The sequence below is a fragment of the Salvelinus sp. IW2-2015 genome, linkage group LG22 (assembly GCF_002910315.2).
Source record: "Salvelinus sp. IW2-2015 linkage group LG22, ASM291031v2, whole genome shotgun sequence".
Taxonomy (NCBI): Eukaryota; Metazoa; Chordata; class Actinopteri; order Salmoniformes; family Salmonidae; genus Salvelinus; species Salvelinus sp. IW2-2015.
This window is the reverse complement of record NC_036862.1, coordinates 35263913-35284142: the sequence shown is the minus strand read 5'-3', so window position 1 is coordinate 35284142 and position 20230 is coordinate 35263913. Positions and strand designations below refer to the sequence as shown.

General features: G+C 47.2%; 1 protein-coding gene and 1 pseudogene across 2 annotated transcripts; one reads left to right on the top strand and one right to left on the bottom strand.

The window, feature by feature from the left end:
• Positions 1-2004: 2004 nt before the first annotated feature.
• Positions 2005-9655, top strand: LOC111982740 (CLOCK-interacting pacemaker-like; annotated as a pseudogene).
• Positions 9656-9858: 203 nt separating this feature from the next.
• Positions 9859-19862, bottom strand: LOC111982587 (sodium- and chloride-dependent GABA transporter 2-like). 2 transcript variants are annotated; one of them, XM_024014171.2, is made up of 14 exons: positions 19502-19862; positions 19346-19405; positions 19111-19245; positions 18153-18293; positions 13565-13652; positions 12893-13025; positions 12492-12730; positions 12290-12414; positions 12072-12184; positions 11834-11971; positions 11598-11700; positions 11262-11362; positions 10825-10995; positions 9859-10563 (listed from the first exon to the last, which is right to left on the bottom strand). In XM_024014171.2, exons 1-14 carry the CDS (start codon positions 19860-19862, stop codon positions 10438-10440), a joined length of 2034 nt encoding a protein of 677 aa, XP_023869939.1. In that variant the 3' UTR covers positions 9859-10437. The 2 variants fall into 2 exon arrangements, with proteins under 2 accessions (XP_023869939.1, XP_023869941.1); XM_024014173.2 differs by lacking the exon at positions 19346-19405.
• Positions 19863-20230: the final 368 nt, after the last annotated feature.

The following is a 20230-nucleotide window of genomic DNA, read 5'->3' as shown; positions in this document are numbered from 1 at the left end:
TTTAAGAGTAATATACATTCTTTGTATAAGGACTGGTTATTATTTTATAGTATACATATGGCTTTATGTATGAGTGTGATTGGTGTGAGTCCTAGAAAACACTGAGAGAGAAAGAACAACTCTGTCAGATGGTGCATTGAGACTGATGTGTTCCTGCCTGTCTATTCACAATACTATTGCAGATCAACATAAAGCCTAAAAGACAGCCGTGGTGTCGCTCTTCATTTCTTGGTTCTCCTGTGGTACATAAGAAACCCGCTACAAAAGGAATCTCTTGTTGGAATATTATTGAAGATTTATGTTAAAAACATCCTAAAGATTGATTCTATACATCATTTGACATGTTTCTACGGACTGTAACGGAACATTTTGGACTTTCGTCCGTACTTTCCGCTGGCCTTGCACGCGCGTCTGTGAGTTTAGATCGTGTACTGAACGCGCGAACAACAAGGAGGAATGTGGACATAAATGATGGACATTATCGAACAAAACAAACATTTATTGTGGAACTGGGATTCCTGGGAGTGCATTCTGATGAAGATCATCAAAGGTAAAGTAATATTTATAATGCTATTTCTGACTTATGTTGACCCAACATGACGGATATCTCTTTGGGTTGATTTGTCGTCTGAGCGCCGTACTCAGATTATTGCATGGTTTGCTTTTTCCGTAAAGGTTTTTTGAAATCTGACACATCGGCTGCATTAAAGAGAAGTGGATCTGAAATTCAATGTGTAACACTTGTATTTTCATCAACATTATGATGACTATTTCTGTAAATTGATGTGGCTCTCTGCAAAATCACCGGATGTTTTGGAACTACTGAACATAACGCGCCAATGTAAACTGAGATTTTTGGATATAAATATGAACTTTACCAAACAAAACATACATGGATTGTGTAACATGAAGTCCTATGAGTGTCATCTGATGAAGATCATCAAAGGTTATTTGATTAATTTATCTATATTTCTGCTTTTTGTGACTCCTCTTTTTGGCTGGAATACATGGCTGTGTTTTTTCTGTGAATAAGCACTCACCTAACATAATCGTTTGGTTTGCTTTCGTAGTAAAGCCTATTGTGGGTGGATTTACAACAAGTGTATCTTTAAAATGTGTAAAATACATGTATGTTTGAGGAATTTAATTATGGGATTTCTGTTTTGAATTGTGGGTTTGCCCTGCAGTTTCACTGGCTGTTGACGAGGTGAGACGCTACCGTCCCACATACCCTAGAGAGGTTAAGAGCACAGCGGTCAGAAAGGAGGAAATAAAGATAGCTCTTCTGGCTCTCTAGGAGGTAGCTTTCGGGTGGCGCGGCAGTTTGTGCGTGCAATGCTGCATAAGTCTTGTTTATTTTCAGCGTGTTTAGTTTGTAAAGTGTTTAACTATTTCATCGGTGTTCCTGRTCTAGATCGTGGTTATCTTTTGGGACAGCACCAGTTATTGATCGCATAGATTAGTAGTAACATTGTTGCGAAGCTTTGACATACAAACGTCAGACGGACGGARAGTGCAACTGCAAGCCTGAAGTCAACAGCTAACACGGAACCCAAACCGGCTGCGCGCATAKATTTATTTTGTCCCCCCACACCAAACGCGATCACGACACGCAGGTTAAAATATCAAAACAAACTCTGAACCAATGYCATTAATTTGGGGACAGGTCAAAAAGCATTAAACATGTATGGCAATTTAGCTAGTTAGCTTGCGCTTGCTAGCTAATTTGTCCTATTTAGCTAGCTTGCTGTTGCTAGCTAATTTGTCCTGGGATATAAACATTGAGTTGTTATTTTACCTGAAATGCACAAGTTCCTCTACCCCGACAATTAATCCACACATAAAACGGCCAACATAATAGTCATTTCTAGTCATCTCTCCTTCCAGGCTTTTTCATCTTTGAACTTATATGGTGGTCGGCATCTAAACTTTCATAGTATTACTACACCGACTGGCAACACAGTTCGTCTTTCAATTACCCACGTAGGTATAACCAATGAGGAGATGGCACGTAGGTACCTGCTTCTATAAACCAATGAGGAGATGGGAGAGGCAAGACTTTCAGCGCAATCTGCGTCAGAAATAGAAGGGAGTTCTATTTTAGCCCTTGGCAACGCAGACGCTCGTTGGCGCAATAATTGAATAACATGGATTTCTAAATTTATTTTGCGACGCTCGCAAATGCGACGTGTCCGGTCTGGTCAGCATGTAAGAATCGCTCTCGCTCTTCAAGMGGCTTTATTGGCATGGGAAACATATGATAACATTGCCAAAGCAAATGAAGTAGATAATATACAAAAGTGAAATAAACAAAAATGAACAGTAAACATTACTCAGAGGTTCCAAAAGAATAAAGACACTTCAAATGTCATATGTGTATATATACAGTTGTAACGATATGAAAATGGTTGAAGTACAAAAGAGAAAATAAACATAAATATGGGTGGTATTTACAATGGTGTTTGTTCTTCACTGGTTGCCCTTTTCTTGTGGTAACAAGTCACAAATCTTGCTGTTGTGATGGCACACTGGTATTTTTTTTCACCTTTATTTAACCAGGTAGGTCAGTTGAGAACAAGTTCTCATTTACAACTGCGACCTAGCCAAGATAAAGCAAAGCAGTGCAACACAAACAACAACACAGAGTTACACATGGAATAAACAAACATACAGTCAATAACACAATAGAAAAGTCTATATACAGTGTGTGCAAATGAGGTAAGATAAATAGGCCATGGTGGCAAAATAATTACAATTTAGCAATTAAACACTGGCGTGATAGATGTGCAGAAGATGAATGTGCAAGTAGATACTGGGGTGCAAAGGAGCAAAAAAATTAATAACAGTTTGGGGATGAGGTAGTTGGATGAGCTATGTACAGGTGCAGTGATCTGTGAGCTGCTCTGACAGCTGGTGCTTAAAGTTAGAGAGGGAAATATGAGTCTCCAGCTTCAGWGATTTTTGCAATTCGTTCCAGTCATTGGTAGCAAAGAACTGGAAGGAAAGGTGGCCAAAGGAGGATTTCAGCCAGTAAATATGGGAGTTTATCAAAATAGGGTTTGTTTTCAAATTCTTTGTGGATCTGTGTAATCTGAGGGAATGTGTGTCTCTAATATGGTCATACGTTTGGCAGGAGGTTAGGAAGTGCAGCTCAGTTTCCACCTCATTTTGTGGGCAGTGTGCACATAGCTTGTCTTCTCTTGAGAGCCAGGTCTGCCTACGGCAGCCTTTCTCAATAGCAAGGCTATGCTCACTGAGTCTGTACATTGTAAAAGCTTTCCTTAAGTTTGGGTCAGTCACAGTGGTCAGGTATTCTGCCGTGTACTCTCTGTTTAGGCCCAAATAGCATTCTAGTTTGCTCTGTTTTTTTGTAAATTTTTTCCAATGTGTCAAGTAATTGTCTGTTTGTTTTCTCATGATTTGGTTGGGTCTAATTATGTTGCTGTTCTGGGGCTCTGTGGTGTCTGTTTGTGAACAGAGCGCCAGGACCAGCTTGCTTTGTAGGTGATGGCGACTTTACCCACGCACTGCTGCTACTGCTTGCATAACTGCGCTATGCCACTGGTAATGCCTCGATCACACCGATAGTAATATTGCACAAAATGGTACGCGGCATCTGGATATGTGTGCAACAAAAGTTAAACATCGCCTTCTGCTACCATTTCTGTCAAACCGTCTACGAGTACAGTTTGACGTATACGTTCGATAAATCCAAAGTATGCACCACACAGAGCGCACTGCCGCTGCAACGCAATGCTGTAAGGCAAACGTAGGGTTCCATTGGAAATTCATGTACTCCTGGTGTACCCAAATGCTACAACACTATCTGTGTAAACGAGATTTAGGATTTCTATAGTCTGTCTGTACCAGCTTTGCTTACTCTGCTGGCAGCATGTGCTCATTTGCCTAATCCCGCCTTCTTTGGCTCTGCTCACGTGCTCGAACAGATCCGTGGCACTCATTGGCTGAGAAGCGTTCTATAAGTCATATTTTGCTGTAAGAGAGCCATGCAGACGAGTTCTGGACCAGCTGACTGATTAACCAAGGCACATTTAAGGACTGAGAGACACGTGAAATGTAGCAATCCCTATTCTCCCATAGGGAAGGCTACAAATGTATCTATTTTAAAATCACACCATGCTGCCGTGGTTGGTCTTTTCTCATTAGTCCAGTCAACAGGCTGTTAATTTAGTGTGGCCTAGTCTATAGCATAACAAGTCCAGTAACCTAAAGAAACATGGTTTAGAATTAACAGAATCGTTTTGTCCCCATAGAATTATGTGGGATCTCTGTTTGTCCATGATATTCTGTCCAAATGTCATGACTGTAGTCACACCTCTCTTATTCAATTCCTGACGTTCTCATCCAGTCACTTCAGTTCGAAACTCATGCGGTCCCACCCCTACACGTGCCCAGCAAACTAAGTAGTATTTATTATTCTACATTCTCCCAGATTGGGGCTCGAGGGCAGCGCACGAACAATTCCTTAATATCGACGGGAACAGTTTGTCGTTCTAGCAAGGGGAGGGTCGTCACTAGTTACCACAGCCACAAAGTCATAAACAGTTATGTCTGCAATGTATCGTCTTAAAATGTGATTTTAAACTTAGGCATAAGGTTGGCAGTATGGTTAAGCTTAAATTACGATAAAAAAGCTATTGTTTGTTTTCATGAATTTTTACAATAGGCCTATAACCAATTTTGACTTTGTGGCTGTGGCAACTAGTGGAAACCAGAGGGGAGGTCTAGGAAGCGGGGGTATTTTCAGCTTGGGTAACGTAAACTCGTACAACGCCTTGGTCCGTACAATTGCCCTTATTTTAGCGCCCAAAAAAGGTAATACTTCCAGATCAACTGTAATGTCAATACCATTGTAAAGCACAATTTCTCCCCTTTCCAACAGAATCAATTACATGACCTAAACACTGCCCGTTTCTGCATAATTGAAGCAGGCAATGAGCCCCGTCTGGTCTTTTTAAAAATGGTAATTAATTATTTCAGACTTATTTCGTGCGTTTTGTATGTGGGGTTTGTTAACGTGTACTAAAGCAATGGTTCTCGAACAGGGGTACTAGGTCTATCCACAGGGGGTACTTGAAGACTCATGGGACCATAGGCATACTATTAAAATGTACTTCAGGGGTWCTCCAGGCAGAGGAAAATTCAGTTTGTGGTACAGTAACCAAAAAATGGTTGGAAACCACAGTACAATAGTGCAAGTGTGTCTGCTCTGCCGAAGTTGTGATGTTAGGTAAAGGGTAGGGGAGAAGCCGCAGGTTGTGACAGCGCACGTTTGATACACATCATGCACGTTTGTCATAGTGGCCGTTTGTTTACTAAAGAACACCATAGAAATTGACCTATAAACAAAAGCTTAGTTGGAACATCATGAAACCTGCCATTGGGTACCATCATGTACAAGAAAGTGTCAGTTCTGCGTCTATATAGGCCCCTGAAAACACTACTTTGTGCCTTCTAAAAAGCTTGAAGCGCAAATAGATTTAATTTTGTCAGCTTTTGTTTATTACATACATTTTTAACCAATCATTCTGCTTTCAAGTCTGTCCAATGACTGACTTAAAGCTTTTCTCCATGACGTGTGTGTGTGTCAGAACAGAAAGGATGGGGTCGATCGGGTCAGACTCAGGGTGGGGTTTGAGCCGATATAGATGTTTTTTTTCTCTTGTCCTGGACATAAGATACTGTCACTCAAAGAGAGAACATTGAGAGATGGAATGGATGAGAGACGAAATTGAATAAACATGTCTGTCAGAATAGGGTTAACCTATAGGGTCACACAGTGTTACATAAAGAACCACATCCACATAGTCACTCTAAAGACTTCCCCACACACATGAATGTTGTAAATCACTTCTGAAGCTCACATGATCATATGTATGTTAACCACCATGATTTAACATGCCATGGTTAGTGTGCTGTCATGTCAACAGATGCAATTATTATAATGTTTTTCATGGTGATGTTTGATTAGTGGATGGATGTGATATTATCCCACACATAGCCCCCCCATCCTACCGACACGAACGTACAGCCTGCACACACGGGACCCTGATGTGTCTGGGAGTGAAGAGGAGGAGCCAGACAAAGGGAATGGGGCTGTGCAGGTAGAAGTGACTAAAGCAGAGAACACAGTATTTGACCTTTATTTAACTAGGCAAGTCAGTTAAGAACAAATTCTTATTTTCAATGACAGCCTAGGAACAGTGGGTTAACTGCCTTGTTCAGGGGCAGAACAACAGATTTTTACCTTGTCAGCTCGGGGATATGATCTTGCAACCTTTCTGTTACTAGTCCAACACTAACCACTAGGCTACCTGCCACCCCAAATGTCAGAGAGGTGGAGCTCAGGCTGCTGATTATGTATCCAGCAGCATACATAATAATTTTATTTCAAACCACAAAAGAAAAACTCCTCACTAGATCATTTTTCCTTGTACTTGGAGCCAAAGTGTCTCTATTTTTATGACATTTTGAAGTACCATAGGCCTATGCATTTTAAAACATATTCCAGTGAAATGTTACTCAATGGTGTGTATTTGGTTGTCCATCAGTGCTCAGTATGCCTCTGAAACAGGCTTGTCTAAGTGGGAGAGAGCCACGTGCATCCAGCAAGAATACCAAAGGACAGGAGCAACACTGCCACCCTCCTGGCCTCCAGGAGTACTGCAGACACAGAGTCCATCGGAAGCGGCTCTGAAAAAGATTCTGGATATTCCGGTGAGGGAGAACGTTCCGGACACTCGCCCCAAAACGTGTCACCCACCCGCCCCTTTGCTGTTACTCACTCATTGTGTTTCCTGTAAACTCTCACACTGCCAGACTCCCTCATGAGTCATGACACACATAGGCTAGTCAGTGCAAGTCACAGCTTCTAATAGGATGGTTTACTGACTACAGTATGACAAGTATGTGATGTGCAACCAATCAGTCAGAGGTGTTGTATTCTTAGATAGAGAAGGACACACGTGTAGTCTACATGCACACTGGCCCTCTACTCAGTAGTATTGCTGATAGAATTTCATGAATTCCTTCATGAGGGCTACTAGATTACTGTCCTTGATGATGTGTGAGTATGACTTCACAGGTACCAGTGGGAAACTGTATAACAGGAATCATGTGTCACATTTCTTGTGAGGACAGCTCCCATCCCCCCTGTATTCCCTTTCAATCTGTCTGTAATTCTTCATGTCTTTACATCAAACTCTTCCCTTATTAACCTGCTTGTCTCTCTCTCTCCCTCTCTTCCCTTCTTCCTCTCCTCCAGACAACAACAGCTGTACAGACTGGCTCCATGCGGATGGGGAGGACCGGGGTAGCAGCTTGAGTGAGCCCAGGGGAAGGGAGGMTCTTCAGGGCCAGGTCAAGCCCGAGCAGATCCCTCTCCAGGGGAACGACTTCCTGGTCCCCAGCCCCGGAGGCCCCGACCTCCCCCCATATTCATCATCAAGAACGTGGTGTTCAAACAGATGAGAGAGGTGGGAGGCAGGCTTGGGGTCAATTCCATTTCAGTTAGTCAATTGAGAAATTAAACCAAATTCCAATTTCAAATGTTCCTAATCCCTGGTTTGAGGAGGGAAACGGAGGAGGAGAGCATGAAACTGGAACAAAAGAGTAGGAGGTTGCCAATCATAGGACAGCAGAACTAAAAGGAGAGAGAAATAAATGTTGTGACAGGTGGAAGAGGAGGTGACAGGTGGAGGAGGAAGAAGAGGTGACAGGTGGTGGAGGAGGAAGAAGAGGTGACAGGTGGAAGAGGAGGAGAAAGGTGGAGGAGGTGACCGGTGGAAGAGGAGGAGACCGGTGGAAGAGGAGGAGACAGGTGGAGGAGGAGGAGAAAAGGTGGAGGAGGAGGAGGAGGTAACAGGTGGAAGAGGAGGTGACAGGTGGAAGAGGAGGTGACAGGAGGAAGAGGAGGTGACAGGTGGAAGAGGAGTGACAGGAGGGAAGTGGAGGAGAAGAGGAGGTGACAGGTGGAGGAGGATGAGGAGGTGACGGAATGGGTGAGAGGAAATTGACAGGTGGAGGAGAAAGAGGTGATGGATGGGTGGAGGAGGATTACAGGTGGTAAATGTCACATGAGCTAAGTCAAAACGACTGAATGATTAGGGATGTATTTGATGGCACCATTAGACTCATCCTTTTTCACAATCCTCTTACAGCAAGTCCCCTTTTAAATAAGTTGCCTTTCTTTACATATGTGTTAGTAGGAGCCTCTCTTTCTCTCATCTTCCTTTTATCTTTCCTTTTGGCTATAATTACCCCCCCCCCCCACACACACACAACACGTACAGTATATCCTGTTTTGGTTCAACCTTTGTAATACTCCCTCCATTCCCCCTTTTCTTCATCCTCTTTCAGAATCAGAATCATCTTTATTACATGTACCAGGTATTTGACTATTTCTCTCTCTCCCAGTCTGTGGCGGTAAAAAATGGTTCAGACCATCACCTCCAGAACCAGCTGAACTGGGAGAACCGAGGAGGAAGTTTCAACGACTCTGGCCCCTGTCATGTGATCCTAGTCCAGCAACCCAGTGAAACCTCACCCTCCCCCACATCCCCAAAGCCCCACAGAACCCAGTCCCAGAGAGCTGACAGCACAGCCAGGAAAACCAAAAGCAGAACTTACCTGCCCAATCTTAAGTCCTACCCCCGTATCACCCCCCATCCCAACAAGAAGCCCTCAGACAAGACCCCAGTGGACCCCCATGGCAAGGGGACTGGCAGTGAGGACCAGAGTCAGAACAAGAGGATCTGTACAGAGGACTAGAGGGATGAGGTGTCCACTATTACTCACTTACAGATGCCATTCAGGCAACACGTCCGCAAGCAGCCAGACCCCAAGAGAAGCTTGTCTCACTGGAGGAGCCCTGTCTCCTCCCCCAGCCCCAGCTCTCGATCTCCCTCCAGCCTTTCCTGCCTTGTGTCCCCTCTGTGTCCAGCTTTTACACTTCCACCGCCCCCCTTCCGGTGGCTACTCTCCCCTCCCGGCCAGCAGGTGGCCCTGCAGGCACGGTCCAGGCCTGTCCTTGTTCAGTGCGGCGCGCGACAGGCGCTTCCTGAACACGGTGGGCATCCTAAGCCAGTCAGGCCTGCTTGACATCACACTGCACACCCAGGACCTCCTCCGCCAGAGCAATGCCATAGACCGAGACATCGCCCAGCTCTGCCAGCACACACAGCTGCTGTACCAGGCCGCCAACAAAAACAACAACCCCAATGACAACGACAACCCCTATAACAACAACGACCCACACAACAACAACCCCACTGCCAACGCAGGCTGGGAGAGGATACACCAGGCTCAGTCAGGCTGCTACCCCAGCCTCAAGAACCCGGGGAGTGAAGAGGATCACAACACTTATAGTCCAGAGCCAGGAGTGGGAGGGCACGCCAGTTTCAAGAGATTCGGTTGGCTCTAATATCAGCAGTCATACCCACAATGAGGTGGGAGGCATTGGAGTCAACATGGGCCAGCATTCCTGTGGAACGCTTTCAACAGTCCATGCCCTGACGAATTGAGGCTTTACTGAGGGCAAAGGGGGTGCAACTCAAAATTCCTAATGTTTTGTACACTCGGTTTATAACCATATGCTATGGTTTAAAGATGTCATTGAAACATAAAAGGTAATCTCATTCAGGGTCTTATTCAGATCCTAACAGGGAATTATGTGTTAGCATTGGTCATTGATTGTTTGTTTTATTATTGACAAAGTATTTTGATTTTAGACTAAATACTGTATACTGTGTAGTAGAAAAACTGTGTGTGTTTGCTTCTTGAGTCTCATCTAAGGGAGTGCCAAGACACACATTTCTATGTGACAAAGACAAAACACGCTTCATTTTTTTATCTACTTTAATTAGTGTTTTTAGAAAAACATCCTGTTTCTGATGTCTAATAAGGATTATAAAAATGCAAGTGAAGGCTAACGTTGAGGTAAAGCACTAATTTACAAAACAAAAATGCCATTAGTCAGAGTTGCTGTATATTAGCCAAAAGTGGTCTTTCATATTAAGAAACTGACAGAATCTAGATGACCTTTTATATGTGACTATAACTGCTACCATGGAAACTGGAGTGAGTGACTTCAGAAAGGTACGTCATGAGGTACTTCCAGTAACCCATGTTAAGCCTTGAGTGGGGACAGTTGAAAGAACATTGTAGATTGTCATTGTACAAAACAGTGTCTCTAGGTTGCTTGACGCTCTGTGCTTGAGCTATGTTCTTTCAAATGTACGGTGGCAACACTTCAAATATGGAACATGATGACACTGTATTGAAACATGCACCATTGTTCATTATCAATGGTATTCTCTCAACGTGTTGGTAAAGATACAAGAGTTCAGCTAGGTGTTGTGTTAAAATAAATGTTCAGTATACGAAGAGCTTTGACACAAAAACTTTTCTAGGTGTGTGTCAGTTCATTTGTCTGTGCTTTCCCCTGCTGCAGTCATGAGTACATCCATCTCTGCTCCAGAGGACAGCCTTTCTCTTCCGGGTCAACGGGAGGTCATGGTCTGGCCGACACAAGTGGAGGAAACGCTGGGGAGTTGAGGGGAAAGTCAGCACATCAACATGTCAACTTTAGTGGTTAATGATTTAAACTTCATTATTTCTTTGTTAGTTGGTTTCTTCAATTTATAGTGAATTAATAATACTTACCCACTCAGTTTACAAAAATAATTTGAGATCTAATTTGAGATCTTGAGTCCTCCAATTCGACCCTCTAAACATAATTATTCTATGACCAATCCACGAAGGAAACCCAGGTTTAAACTCCAGTCACAGGTCAGTCACACTCACCTCTCTAAGGCTGCCTGTCCCGGTGCAGATCTGCAGCAGGGCCCACCCGGGGACCAGGACGATGGAGGAGAGGGCCAACAGCCAGCCCAGAACATACACCCATCCTGGGTACACATACCAGCGGTTGAAGGTCAGGGGCTGGTACTCCACCAGAGAGCAGATGAACGACACCTGGGAGAGACACGAGGAAATTAGGATTTCTTCAACATTAATGCTTTTAACTTCTAGAATAACTCCAGATCAGTCCTTGTTGACGTGAGCATGTGAATATAGTTGCTTGTGTAAAGCAAGTGAACGTCCAAATGCAACAGGTGCCATTTGGCAAAACATGCATTTGGAAACTATTGCATTGTGATAGTGCRATCTCATGGTACCTTAGAGAATTGCACAATGTGAGTCCTGCTTGCCGTTACTGTCCATCAAAGCCTGAAACTCACCAGGGAAACCAGAGGGGTCATATAGAGCCAGCAGAGCTTGAAGATGGGGTTAGGCCTCATCCCTGTCATGTCCTCTATTACACCATACATACGCTCTGCACCTGGTGGGTAAGATTGGGTACACGTTAATGACATTATCTAAATGTTGACATGTTGTATTGATATCAGGTTTATCATCTCAATAAGATGGATAGTGGAATGATACTGGTTTGCCTTTCTATAGGATTCTATGGCACTACAGTGTTTATGTTTTATATATATTTTATAAATTATATTTTTTATTCAACATAAATCATTGACAGAAATGTATTCCAGGTTAGTTCACGTCAGCCTCACCAAATATCCATCCCATGGCCAGGGTCTCGAACACAGAGAGGAAGAGCACACAGGTTCCGTTACAGGCGTAGTAGTCAAACAGCTGGAACACATACATTCCACCCTGGGGACAGGAGGAGAGAGGTGTGAGTAGGACAACCACTCTCTTTAGATCACAGTTAGAGATCTGGAACACCATTTCTGTCATTTCTCTCTATACTCTCTCACTCTCTACCCTCTCTTTCTCTCTGTCTGACCTCTGTGACCATGATGAGTTGGAAGAAGAAGCAGGTGAGACAGAAGAAGAGGAGGAAGAGCTCCCTGCGCCCAGTCCTCCGCAGCACCGTGGGAAACAGGTCTGATACTGACGTCATCACCACCTCCATGGCAACAAACTGGATGGGGGAGGAATACAGAACGCCATAGTACACGCCTTTAAACTTTAGAGATTAATGTGTGAACTATTGTGTGTGGACTGTGGAGATAATAGCTAACCTGTGTATCCAGACCCAGTAGAATGATCATGATGAAGAAACAAGCAGCCCACATCTGAGGCAGGGGCATCATGGCTACTGCCTGGGGGTACGCTATGAACGCCAGCCCAGGACCTGAAAGAACCCAGTTTAAAATATAATGTATTTGTTTCACTTCATTTCATCCAAGTGTCCAACTGTCCTGAAGATAACATAATAAAAAACGAATTTGTGCAGTACCTGACTCCGCCACCTCCTCAATGGGGACGCCCTGTTCATGAGCCATGAACCCCAGGACTGAGAAGACTGCGAACCCAGCAACCACACTGGTGCCGCTGTTCAGCAAGCACAGCCACAAGCAGTCTCTGAAACATACACAGACACAACATTCAACACACACAGTGTCACCACACACAGTGTGRTGATGAGGATAAGGACTCACTTGTAGCAGTTGTTGTTGTAGGTATTGTAGGAGCCCAGCACGGTTAAGGAGCCCACTCCCACACTGTAGGAGAAGAAGATCTGGGAGCCGGCCTCCATCCACACCTGGGGGTCAGAGAGCCGGTCTGGTTCTGGGTAGAGGTAGAACAGGACCCCCTGCATGGCCCCTGGCAGAGTCAGGCCTCTGATCAGCAGTACCAGCAGCATCGCGTAGGGGAAGGTAGCAGTGAAATATACAACCTGGAGAGAGAGCGTGTGTATGGATGGAGACAGGGAGAGGGGTGTAAAATCACAAAGACAGAAAGCCATGCAAGAAAAAGGATAAGAGATTGTACTCTTTCAATGCTAAACAGAACATATGCTGTGTGTGTGCATATGTGCTGTGCACAAACACACACACACCTTGCCTGTTGACTTGACCCCTTTCCAGATGCAGAAGTAGCAGATGACCCACATGACGATGAGACAGAGCAGCACCTCCCACCTGACACTGCCCACCTCCTCTATACCCCCCGAGATGGCCAGCACACGACGCCTAGATGGAGAGAGGGGAGAGACACAGAGGGAAGAGACAGAGAGAGGGAAGAGACAGAGAGAGGGGAGAGACAGAGAGGGGAAAGACAGAGAGAGGGGTGAGACAGAGAGAGGGGTGAGACAGAGAGAGGGGAGAGACAGAGAGATAGGAGAGAAACAGAGGGGAGAGAGACAGAGAGGGGAGAAACAGAGAGAGGAGGGACAGAGAAGGGGTGAGACAGAGAGATGGGTGCGAGAGAGAAAGGGGAGAGACCGAGAGGGGTGAAAGAGAGAGGGGAGAGACAGAGAGGGGAGAGACAGAGAGGGGAGAAACAGAGAGAGGGGAGAGACAGAGAGAGGAGGGACAGAGAAGGGGTGAGACAGAGAGATGGGTGAGAAACAGCAGCAACTCCCACGTGACACTGCCCACCTCCTCTATACCGCCCAGATGTCCAGCACACGACGCCTAGAGAAAGAGACTGGTGAATGTAGACAAACTGACATTGTCTTTTATGTTGTGGCCAACTGGAAGATCAAGGTATGTTGAATCCGTAAACTTACTCCCAGAATTCAGTGGCTGCAGAGGTTGAGTTCATCTGTCCGGTCCAATTGAAAGTACGGTTTTGAGAGGAGAAGTCAACACAGTCATCTAATGGGGAGAGAACAGAATGTTTACAACTAAAACTTGCTCTAACAATTCTTATGGTACACCCTTTATGTTATTATTTTTTCTGTCTTATTTTACCAGGTGAGTTGACTGAGAATACATTCTCATTTACAGCAACGGCCTGGGGAAAGTTACAAAACATAGTCAAAATACATACCAAAAACGGGAGTGAAAATCACCTGGAGGTGAGTTGGAGTACTACGTACCAGTGTTCTAGGGGTTGGTGCAGCCGGTCTAGGGTACCTACCAGTGTTCCAGGGGTTGGTGCAGCTGGCCCAGAGTGCTACCAGTGTTCCAGTAGTTGGTGCAGCTGGCCGGGTACCTACCAGTGTTGCAGTAGTTGGTGCAGCTGGCCCAGGGTACCTACCAGTGTTGCAGTAGTTGGTGCAGCTGGCCCAGGGTACCTACCAGTGTTTCAGGGGTTGCTGCAGCTGGCCCAGAGTGCTTACCAGTTGTTCCAGTAGTTGGTGCAGCTGGCCCAGAGTGCCTACCAGTGTTCCAGTAGTTGGTGCAGCTGCCCAGAGTACCTACCAGTGTTCCAGTAGTTGGTGCAGCTGGCCAGGGTACGTACCAGTGTTCCAGGGGTTGGTGCAGCTGGCCCAGGGTACCTACCAGTGTTGCAGTAGTTGGTGCAGCTGGCCCAGAGTACCTACCAGTGTTCCAGTAGTTGGTGCAGCTGGCCCAGAGTACCTACCAGCGTTCCAGTAGTTGGGTGCAGCTGGCCCAGGGTATCTACCAGTGTTCCAGTAGTTGGTGCAGCTGGCCCAGAGTACCTACCAGTGTTCCAGTAGTTGGTGCAGCTGGCCCAGAGTACCTACCAGTGTTCCGTAGTTGGTGCAGCGGCCCAGAGTACTACCAGCATTCCAGTAGTTGGTGCAGCTGGCCCAGAGTACCTACCAGCATTCCAGTAGTTGGTGCAGCTGCCCAGAGTGCCTACCAGTGTTCAGTAGTTGGTGCAGCTGGCCCAGAGTGCTACCAGTGTCCAGTAGTTGGTGCAGCTGGCCAGAGTGCTACCAGTGTTCCAGTAGTTGGTGCAGCTGGCCCAGAGTGCCTACCAGTGTTCCAGTATTGGTGCAGCTGGCCCAGGGTATCTACCAGTGTTCCAGTAGTTGGTGCAGCTGGCCCAGGGTATCTACCAGTGTTCCAGTAGTTGGTGCAGCTGGCCCAGAGTACCTACCAGCATTCCAGTAGTTGGTGCAGCTGCCCCAGGGTACCTACCAGCTGTTCCAGTAGTTGGTGCAGCTGGCCCAGAGTGCCTACCAGTGTTCCAGTAGTTGGTGCAGCTGGCCCAGAGTGCTACCAGTGTTCCAGTGTTGGTGCAGCTGGCCCAGAGTGCCTACCAGTGTTCCAGTAGTTGGTGCAGCTGGCCAGAGTGCCTACCAGTGTTCCAGTAGTTGGTGCAGCTGGCCCAGAGTACCTACCAGTGTTCCAGTAGTTGGTGCAGCTGGCCCAGAGACCTACCAGCATTCCAGTAGTTGGTGCAGCTGGCCCAGAGTACCTACAGCATTCCAGTAGTTGGTGGCAGCTGGCCCAGAGTGCCTACCAGCGTTACAGTAGTTGGTGCAGCTGGCCCAGAGTGCCTACCAGTGTTCCAGTAGTTGGTGCAGCTGGCCCAGAGTGCCTACCAGTGTTCCAGTAGTTGGTGCAGCTGGCCCAGAGTGCCTACCAGTGTTCCAGTAGTTGGTGCAGCTGGCCCAGGGTATCTACCAGTGTTCCAGTAGTTGGTGCAGCTGGCCCAGGGTATCTACCAGTGTTCAGTAGTTGGTGCAGCTGGCCCAGGGTACGTACCAGTGTTCCAGTGTTGGTGCAGCTGGCCCAGAGTACCTACCAGGTTCCAGTAGTTGGTGCAGCTGGCCCGAGTACCTACCAGCATTCCAGTAGTTGTGCAGCTGGCCCAGGGTACGTACCAGTGTTCCGTAGTTGGTGCAGCTGGCCCAGAGTACCTACCAGCGTTCCAGTAGTTGGTGCAGCTGGCCCAGAGTACCTACCAGTGTTCCAGTAGTTGGTGCAGCTGGCCCAGAGTACCTACCAGGTTCCAGTAGTTGGTGCAGCTGGCCCAGAGTACCTACCAGTGTTCAGTAGTTGGTGCAGCTGGCCCAGAGTACTACCAGCGTTCAGTAGTTGGTGCAGCTGGCCCAGGGTACTACCAGTGTTCCAGTAGTTGGTGCAGCTGGCCCAGAGTACTACCACAGCAGTTCCAGTAGTTGGTGCAGCTGGCCAGGTACCTACCAGTGTTACAGTAGTTGGTGCAGCTGGCCCAGAGTGCCTACCAGTGTTCCAGTAGTTGGTGCAGCTGCCCAGAGTGCCTACCGTGTTCCAGTAGTTGGTGCAGCTGCCCAGAGTGCCTACCAGTGTTCCAGTAGTGGTGCAGCTGGCCCAGGGTATCTACCAGTGTTCCAGTAGTTGGTGCAGCTGGCCCAGGGTATCTACCGTGTTCCTAGTTGGCAGCTGGCCAGAGTGCCTACCAGTGTTCCAGTAGTTGGTGCAGCTGGCCCAGAGTGCCTACCAGTGTTCCAGTAGTTGGTGCAGCTGGCCCAGAGTGCCTACCAGTGTTCCAGTAGTTGGTGCAGCTGGCCCAGGTATCTACCAGTGTTCCAGTAGTTGGTGCAGCTGCCCAGGTATCTACCAGTGTTCCAGTAGTTGGTGCAGCTGGCCCAGGGTACGTACCAGTGTTCCAGTAGTTGGTGCAGCTGGCCCAGAGTCCCTACCAGGGTTCCAGTAGTTGGTGCAGCTGGCCCAGAGTACTACCAGCATTCCAGTAGTTGATGCAGCTGGCCCAGGGTACGTCCAGTGTTCCAGTAGTTGGTGCAGCTGGCCAGAGTACCTACCAGCGTTCCAGTAGTTGGTGTGCTGGCCCAGAGTACCTACCATGTTCAGTAGTTGGTGCAGCTCCCAGAGTACCTACCAGCGTTTCCAGTAGTTGGTGCAGCTGGCCCAGAGTACCTACAGTGTTCCAGTAGTTGGTGCAGCTGGCCCAGAGTACCTACCAGCGTTCCAGTAGTTGGTGCAGCTGGCCCAGGGTACGTACCAGTGTTCCAGTAGTGGTGCAGCTGGCCCAGAGTACCTACCAGCTTCCAGTAGTTGGTGCAGCTGGCCCAGGTACCTACCAGTGTTACCAGTAGTTGGTGCAGCTGGCCAGAGTGCCTACCAGTGTTCCAGTAGTTGGTGCAGCTGTCCCAGAGTGCCTACCAGTGTTCCAGTAGTTGGTGCAGCTGGCCCAGAGTGCCTACCAGTGTCCAGTAGTTGTGCAGCTGGCCCAGGGTATCTACCAGTGTTCCAGTAGTTGGTGCAGCTGGCCCAGGGTATCTACCAGTGTTCCAGTAGTTGGTGCAGCTGGCCCAGAGTACCTAAGTGTTCCAGTAGTTGGTGCAGCTGGCCCAGGGTACTACCAGTGTTCCAGTAGTTGGTGCAGCTGGCCCAGAGTACCTACCAGTGTTCCAGTAGTTGGTGCAGCTGGCCCAGGGTTCTACCAGTGTTCCAGTAGTTGGTGCAGCTGGCCCAGAGTACCTACCAGTGTTCCAGTAGTTGGTGCAGCTGGCCCAGAGGTATCTACCAGTGTTCCAGTAGTTGGTGCAGCTGGCCCAGGGTATCTACCAGTGTTCCAGGGTTGGTGCAGCCGCGGCCCAGAGTACCTACCAGCATTCCAGTAGTTGGTGCAGCTGGCCCAGGGTACCTACCAGTGTTACAGTAGTTGGTGCAGCTGGCCCAGAGTGCCTACCAGTGTTCCAGTAGTTGGTGCAGCTGGCCCAGAGTGCCTACCAGTGTTCCAGTAGTTGGTGCAGCTGGCCCAGAGTGCCTACCAGTGTTCCAGTAGTTGGTGCAGCTGGCCCAGAGGTATCTACCAGTGTTCCAGTAGTGGTGCAGCTGGCCCAGGTATCTACCAGTGTTCCAGTAGTTGGTGCAGCTGGCCCAGAGTACCTACCAGTGTTCCAGTAGTTGGTGCAGCTGGCCCAGGGTATCTACCAGTGTTCCAGTAGTTGGTGCAGCTGGCCCAGAGTACTACCAGTGTTCCAGTAGTTGGTGCAGCTGGCCCAGGGTACTACCAGTGTTCCAGTAGTTGGTGCAGCTGGCCCAGAGTACCTACCAGTGTCCAGTAGTTGGTGCAGCTGGCCCAGGGTATCTACCAGTGTTCAGTAGTTGGTGCAGCTGGCCCAGGTACTACCAGTGTTCCAGAGTTGGTGAGCTGGCCCAGGTACGTACCAGTGTTCCAGGGGTTGGTGCAGCTGGCCCAGAGTACCTACCAGTGTTCCAGGGGTTGGTGCAGCTGGCCCAGGAGTACCTATCAGCGTTCCAGGGGTTGTGCAGCTGCCAAGAGTACGTACCAGTGTTCAGGGTTGGTGCAGCTGGCCCAGAGTACCTACCAGTGTTCCAGGGGTTGGTGCAGCTGGCCCAGGTTACCTATCAGTGTTCCAGGGTTGGTGCAGCCGGCCCAGGGTACCTACCAGTGTTCCAGGGTTGGTGCAGCCGGCCAAGGGTACGTACCAGTGTTCCAGGGGTTGGTGCAGCTTGCCCAGGGGAGCTGAGCGCTGAAGGAGAAGACCAGGTAGAACAGAGACCAGGCCAGAATGATGATGTAACACATACAGCTGTAGAGGAGGATCAACTGCCCTGCATAGCCGATACCTGAGAGGTAGACACATTGACAGACTATATAACCAGATGATTTTCACATGGTCCTAAATGGACACTAACCCTAACTTTATCAAGAGTGAATTACCACACTTTCTTTCTGCCAAAGGTTGGGGAACAAGGCTCAGACAAACAGTTCCTACTCATCTTCCATCTCTTCAAAAAGTAACTTGATTACTCCTACTAATCCTATTAATCCCCTCTCCCTCTAACAAAATGTAATAAAACCTTTCCTGCTCTAACACTTGTCTTTTCCTTCTAGCACTGACGTTGCTGATAGCTGCTCTACTGAATGAAAACATGTACTTACTATTACRGTGATATGTGTTTGTCTCACCTAGCCACCTTAAGATGATTGAACTAACTATACGTTGCTCTGGATAAGAGCATCTGACTCAAATGAAAAATGTATATGTAAATGATAGAAGCATTTACCTTTGATCTGTGAGAAAGTGTCACCAGACTTGGCACTTGTTGTGCCTTCAGCCTGCTTACATATTAACCCCTCTGTATTCACAAATGAACCTCTTCATGTCATTCTTATCCAGTGGCACAGAGGCCATAGGTGTCAGTGTTTTCGGCCTCCTAGAACGGCCATGGATTCCTTTCATTTGTAGTCAGGAGTTTGTGTCAATTTATTTAGGATTAATTGGAAATCCACCCTCATTACACTGTTCATCAGTCCAATTCAGATGAATTGAAATAGTTTGAGCATCATGTATTCCTATGTTCTTCTGCCTGTCCTGTCTACAGCCCTGTTTCTGTGACTCCTCAGTGGGTGGGGGTGTCATCGTGTTGCCATGGTGCTCACCCTCGGCCAGTGGGCACAGCCTCTTCCAGCAGGTGATGCCCCCCTCCTGAGTGTACTGTCCCATGGCCGTCTCCAGCAGGAACAAGGGCACCCCGCAGGTCATCACAAACACCAGGTACGGTACCAGGAACGCCCCTGACAAATACACACCACCAGATCACTACATTAGAACAAAATGATAGCTACTATATAGCTACTGTAAAGTACCTTATAGAAACAAGCCATGCTTCCATACCTTGTCTTTGTCTTGTGACCTCTATACCTGGTCTGTACGAACGGTACTGTATCAAACATGCTGTATGATACAGGGGTTTAAATMATCTAAGTTGCCTAATTTGATCAGCTGATCATCATTTGAATAACAATGGCACCCTCTCCTTCATGGACTCACCTCCACCATTTTTGTAGCAGAGGTAGGGGAACCTCCACACGTTACCTAGTCCCACCACGTTCCCTGCTACGGCCAGGAGAAATTCTGTCTTGCTGCCCCAGTGACCTCTCTCCTCCATCTTCACCTTCGCTGATCCCTCCTTCGCTGCACATCCTTCCTTCACCATCACCAACATTTCCTTCTGACCCAGGTCGTCATCCTTTCTTTTTTCGTCCTCTATCCAGGCTTTTCCTTTTGTTCCATCTCTCCCATATGCCTGTCCGTCCATTGTGTTCTGAAGGCTGGTATCTATCCCAAGTTCAGCCAGCGTGACTGAAGCAGCAGGAGTCTGAAATGTACTCATTGACTCAGACAGACACATTCCAACTGCTACTGTTGAGTTTGGWCGACTACAATCCTTCAATAAGTTACTGAGGCCCGAAAGGACCCTACTCAAAGACATAGGATCTAGAGTGCATCAATAAGTTAGCATGATGAGTTATGATTAACCTACATAATCTACTTAGGGTTCAAAACAATCAAATGTTCAAAGAAAAGGGTGGAATGGCATTCTATCTCCTTGCATTCATAAAGTTTTTAATTGAATTGAAATCAAAATGGCTTTTGTCTCAACCATTAACACTGTGCCATTTGTTATGTTCAACAGTGGGATCATGATTCCTGACAGAAATTAAGGGGAAATTCCTAACTTGTCAAACCTGTCTGCTGTACGTGTATGAGGAAAACTGA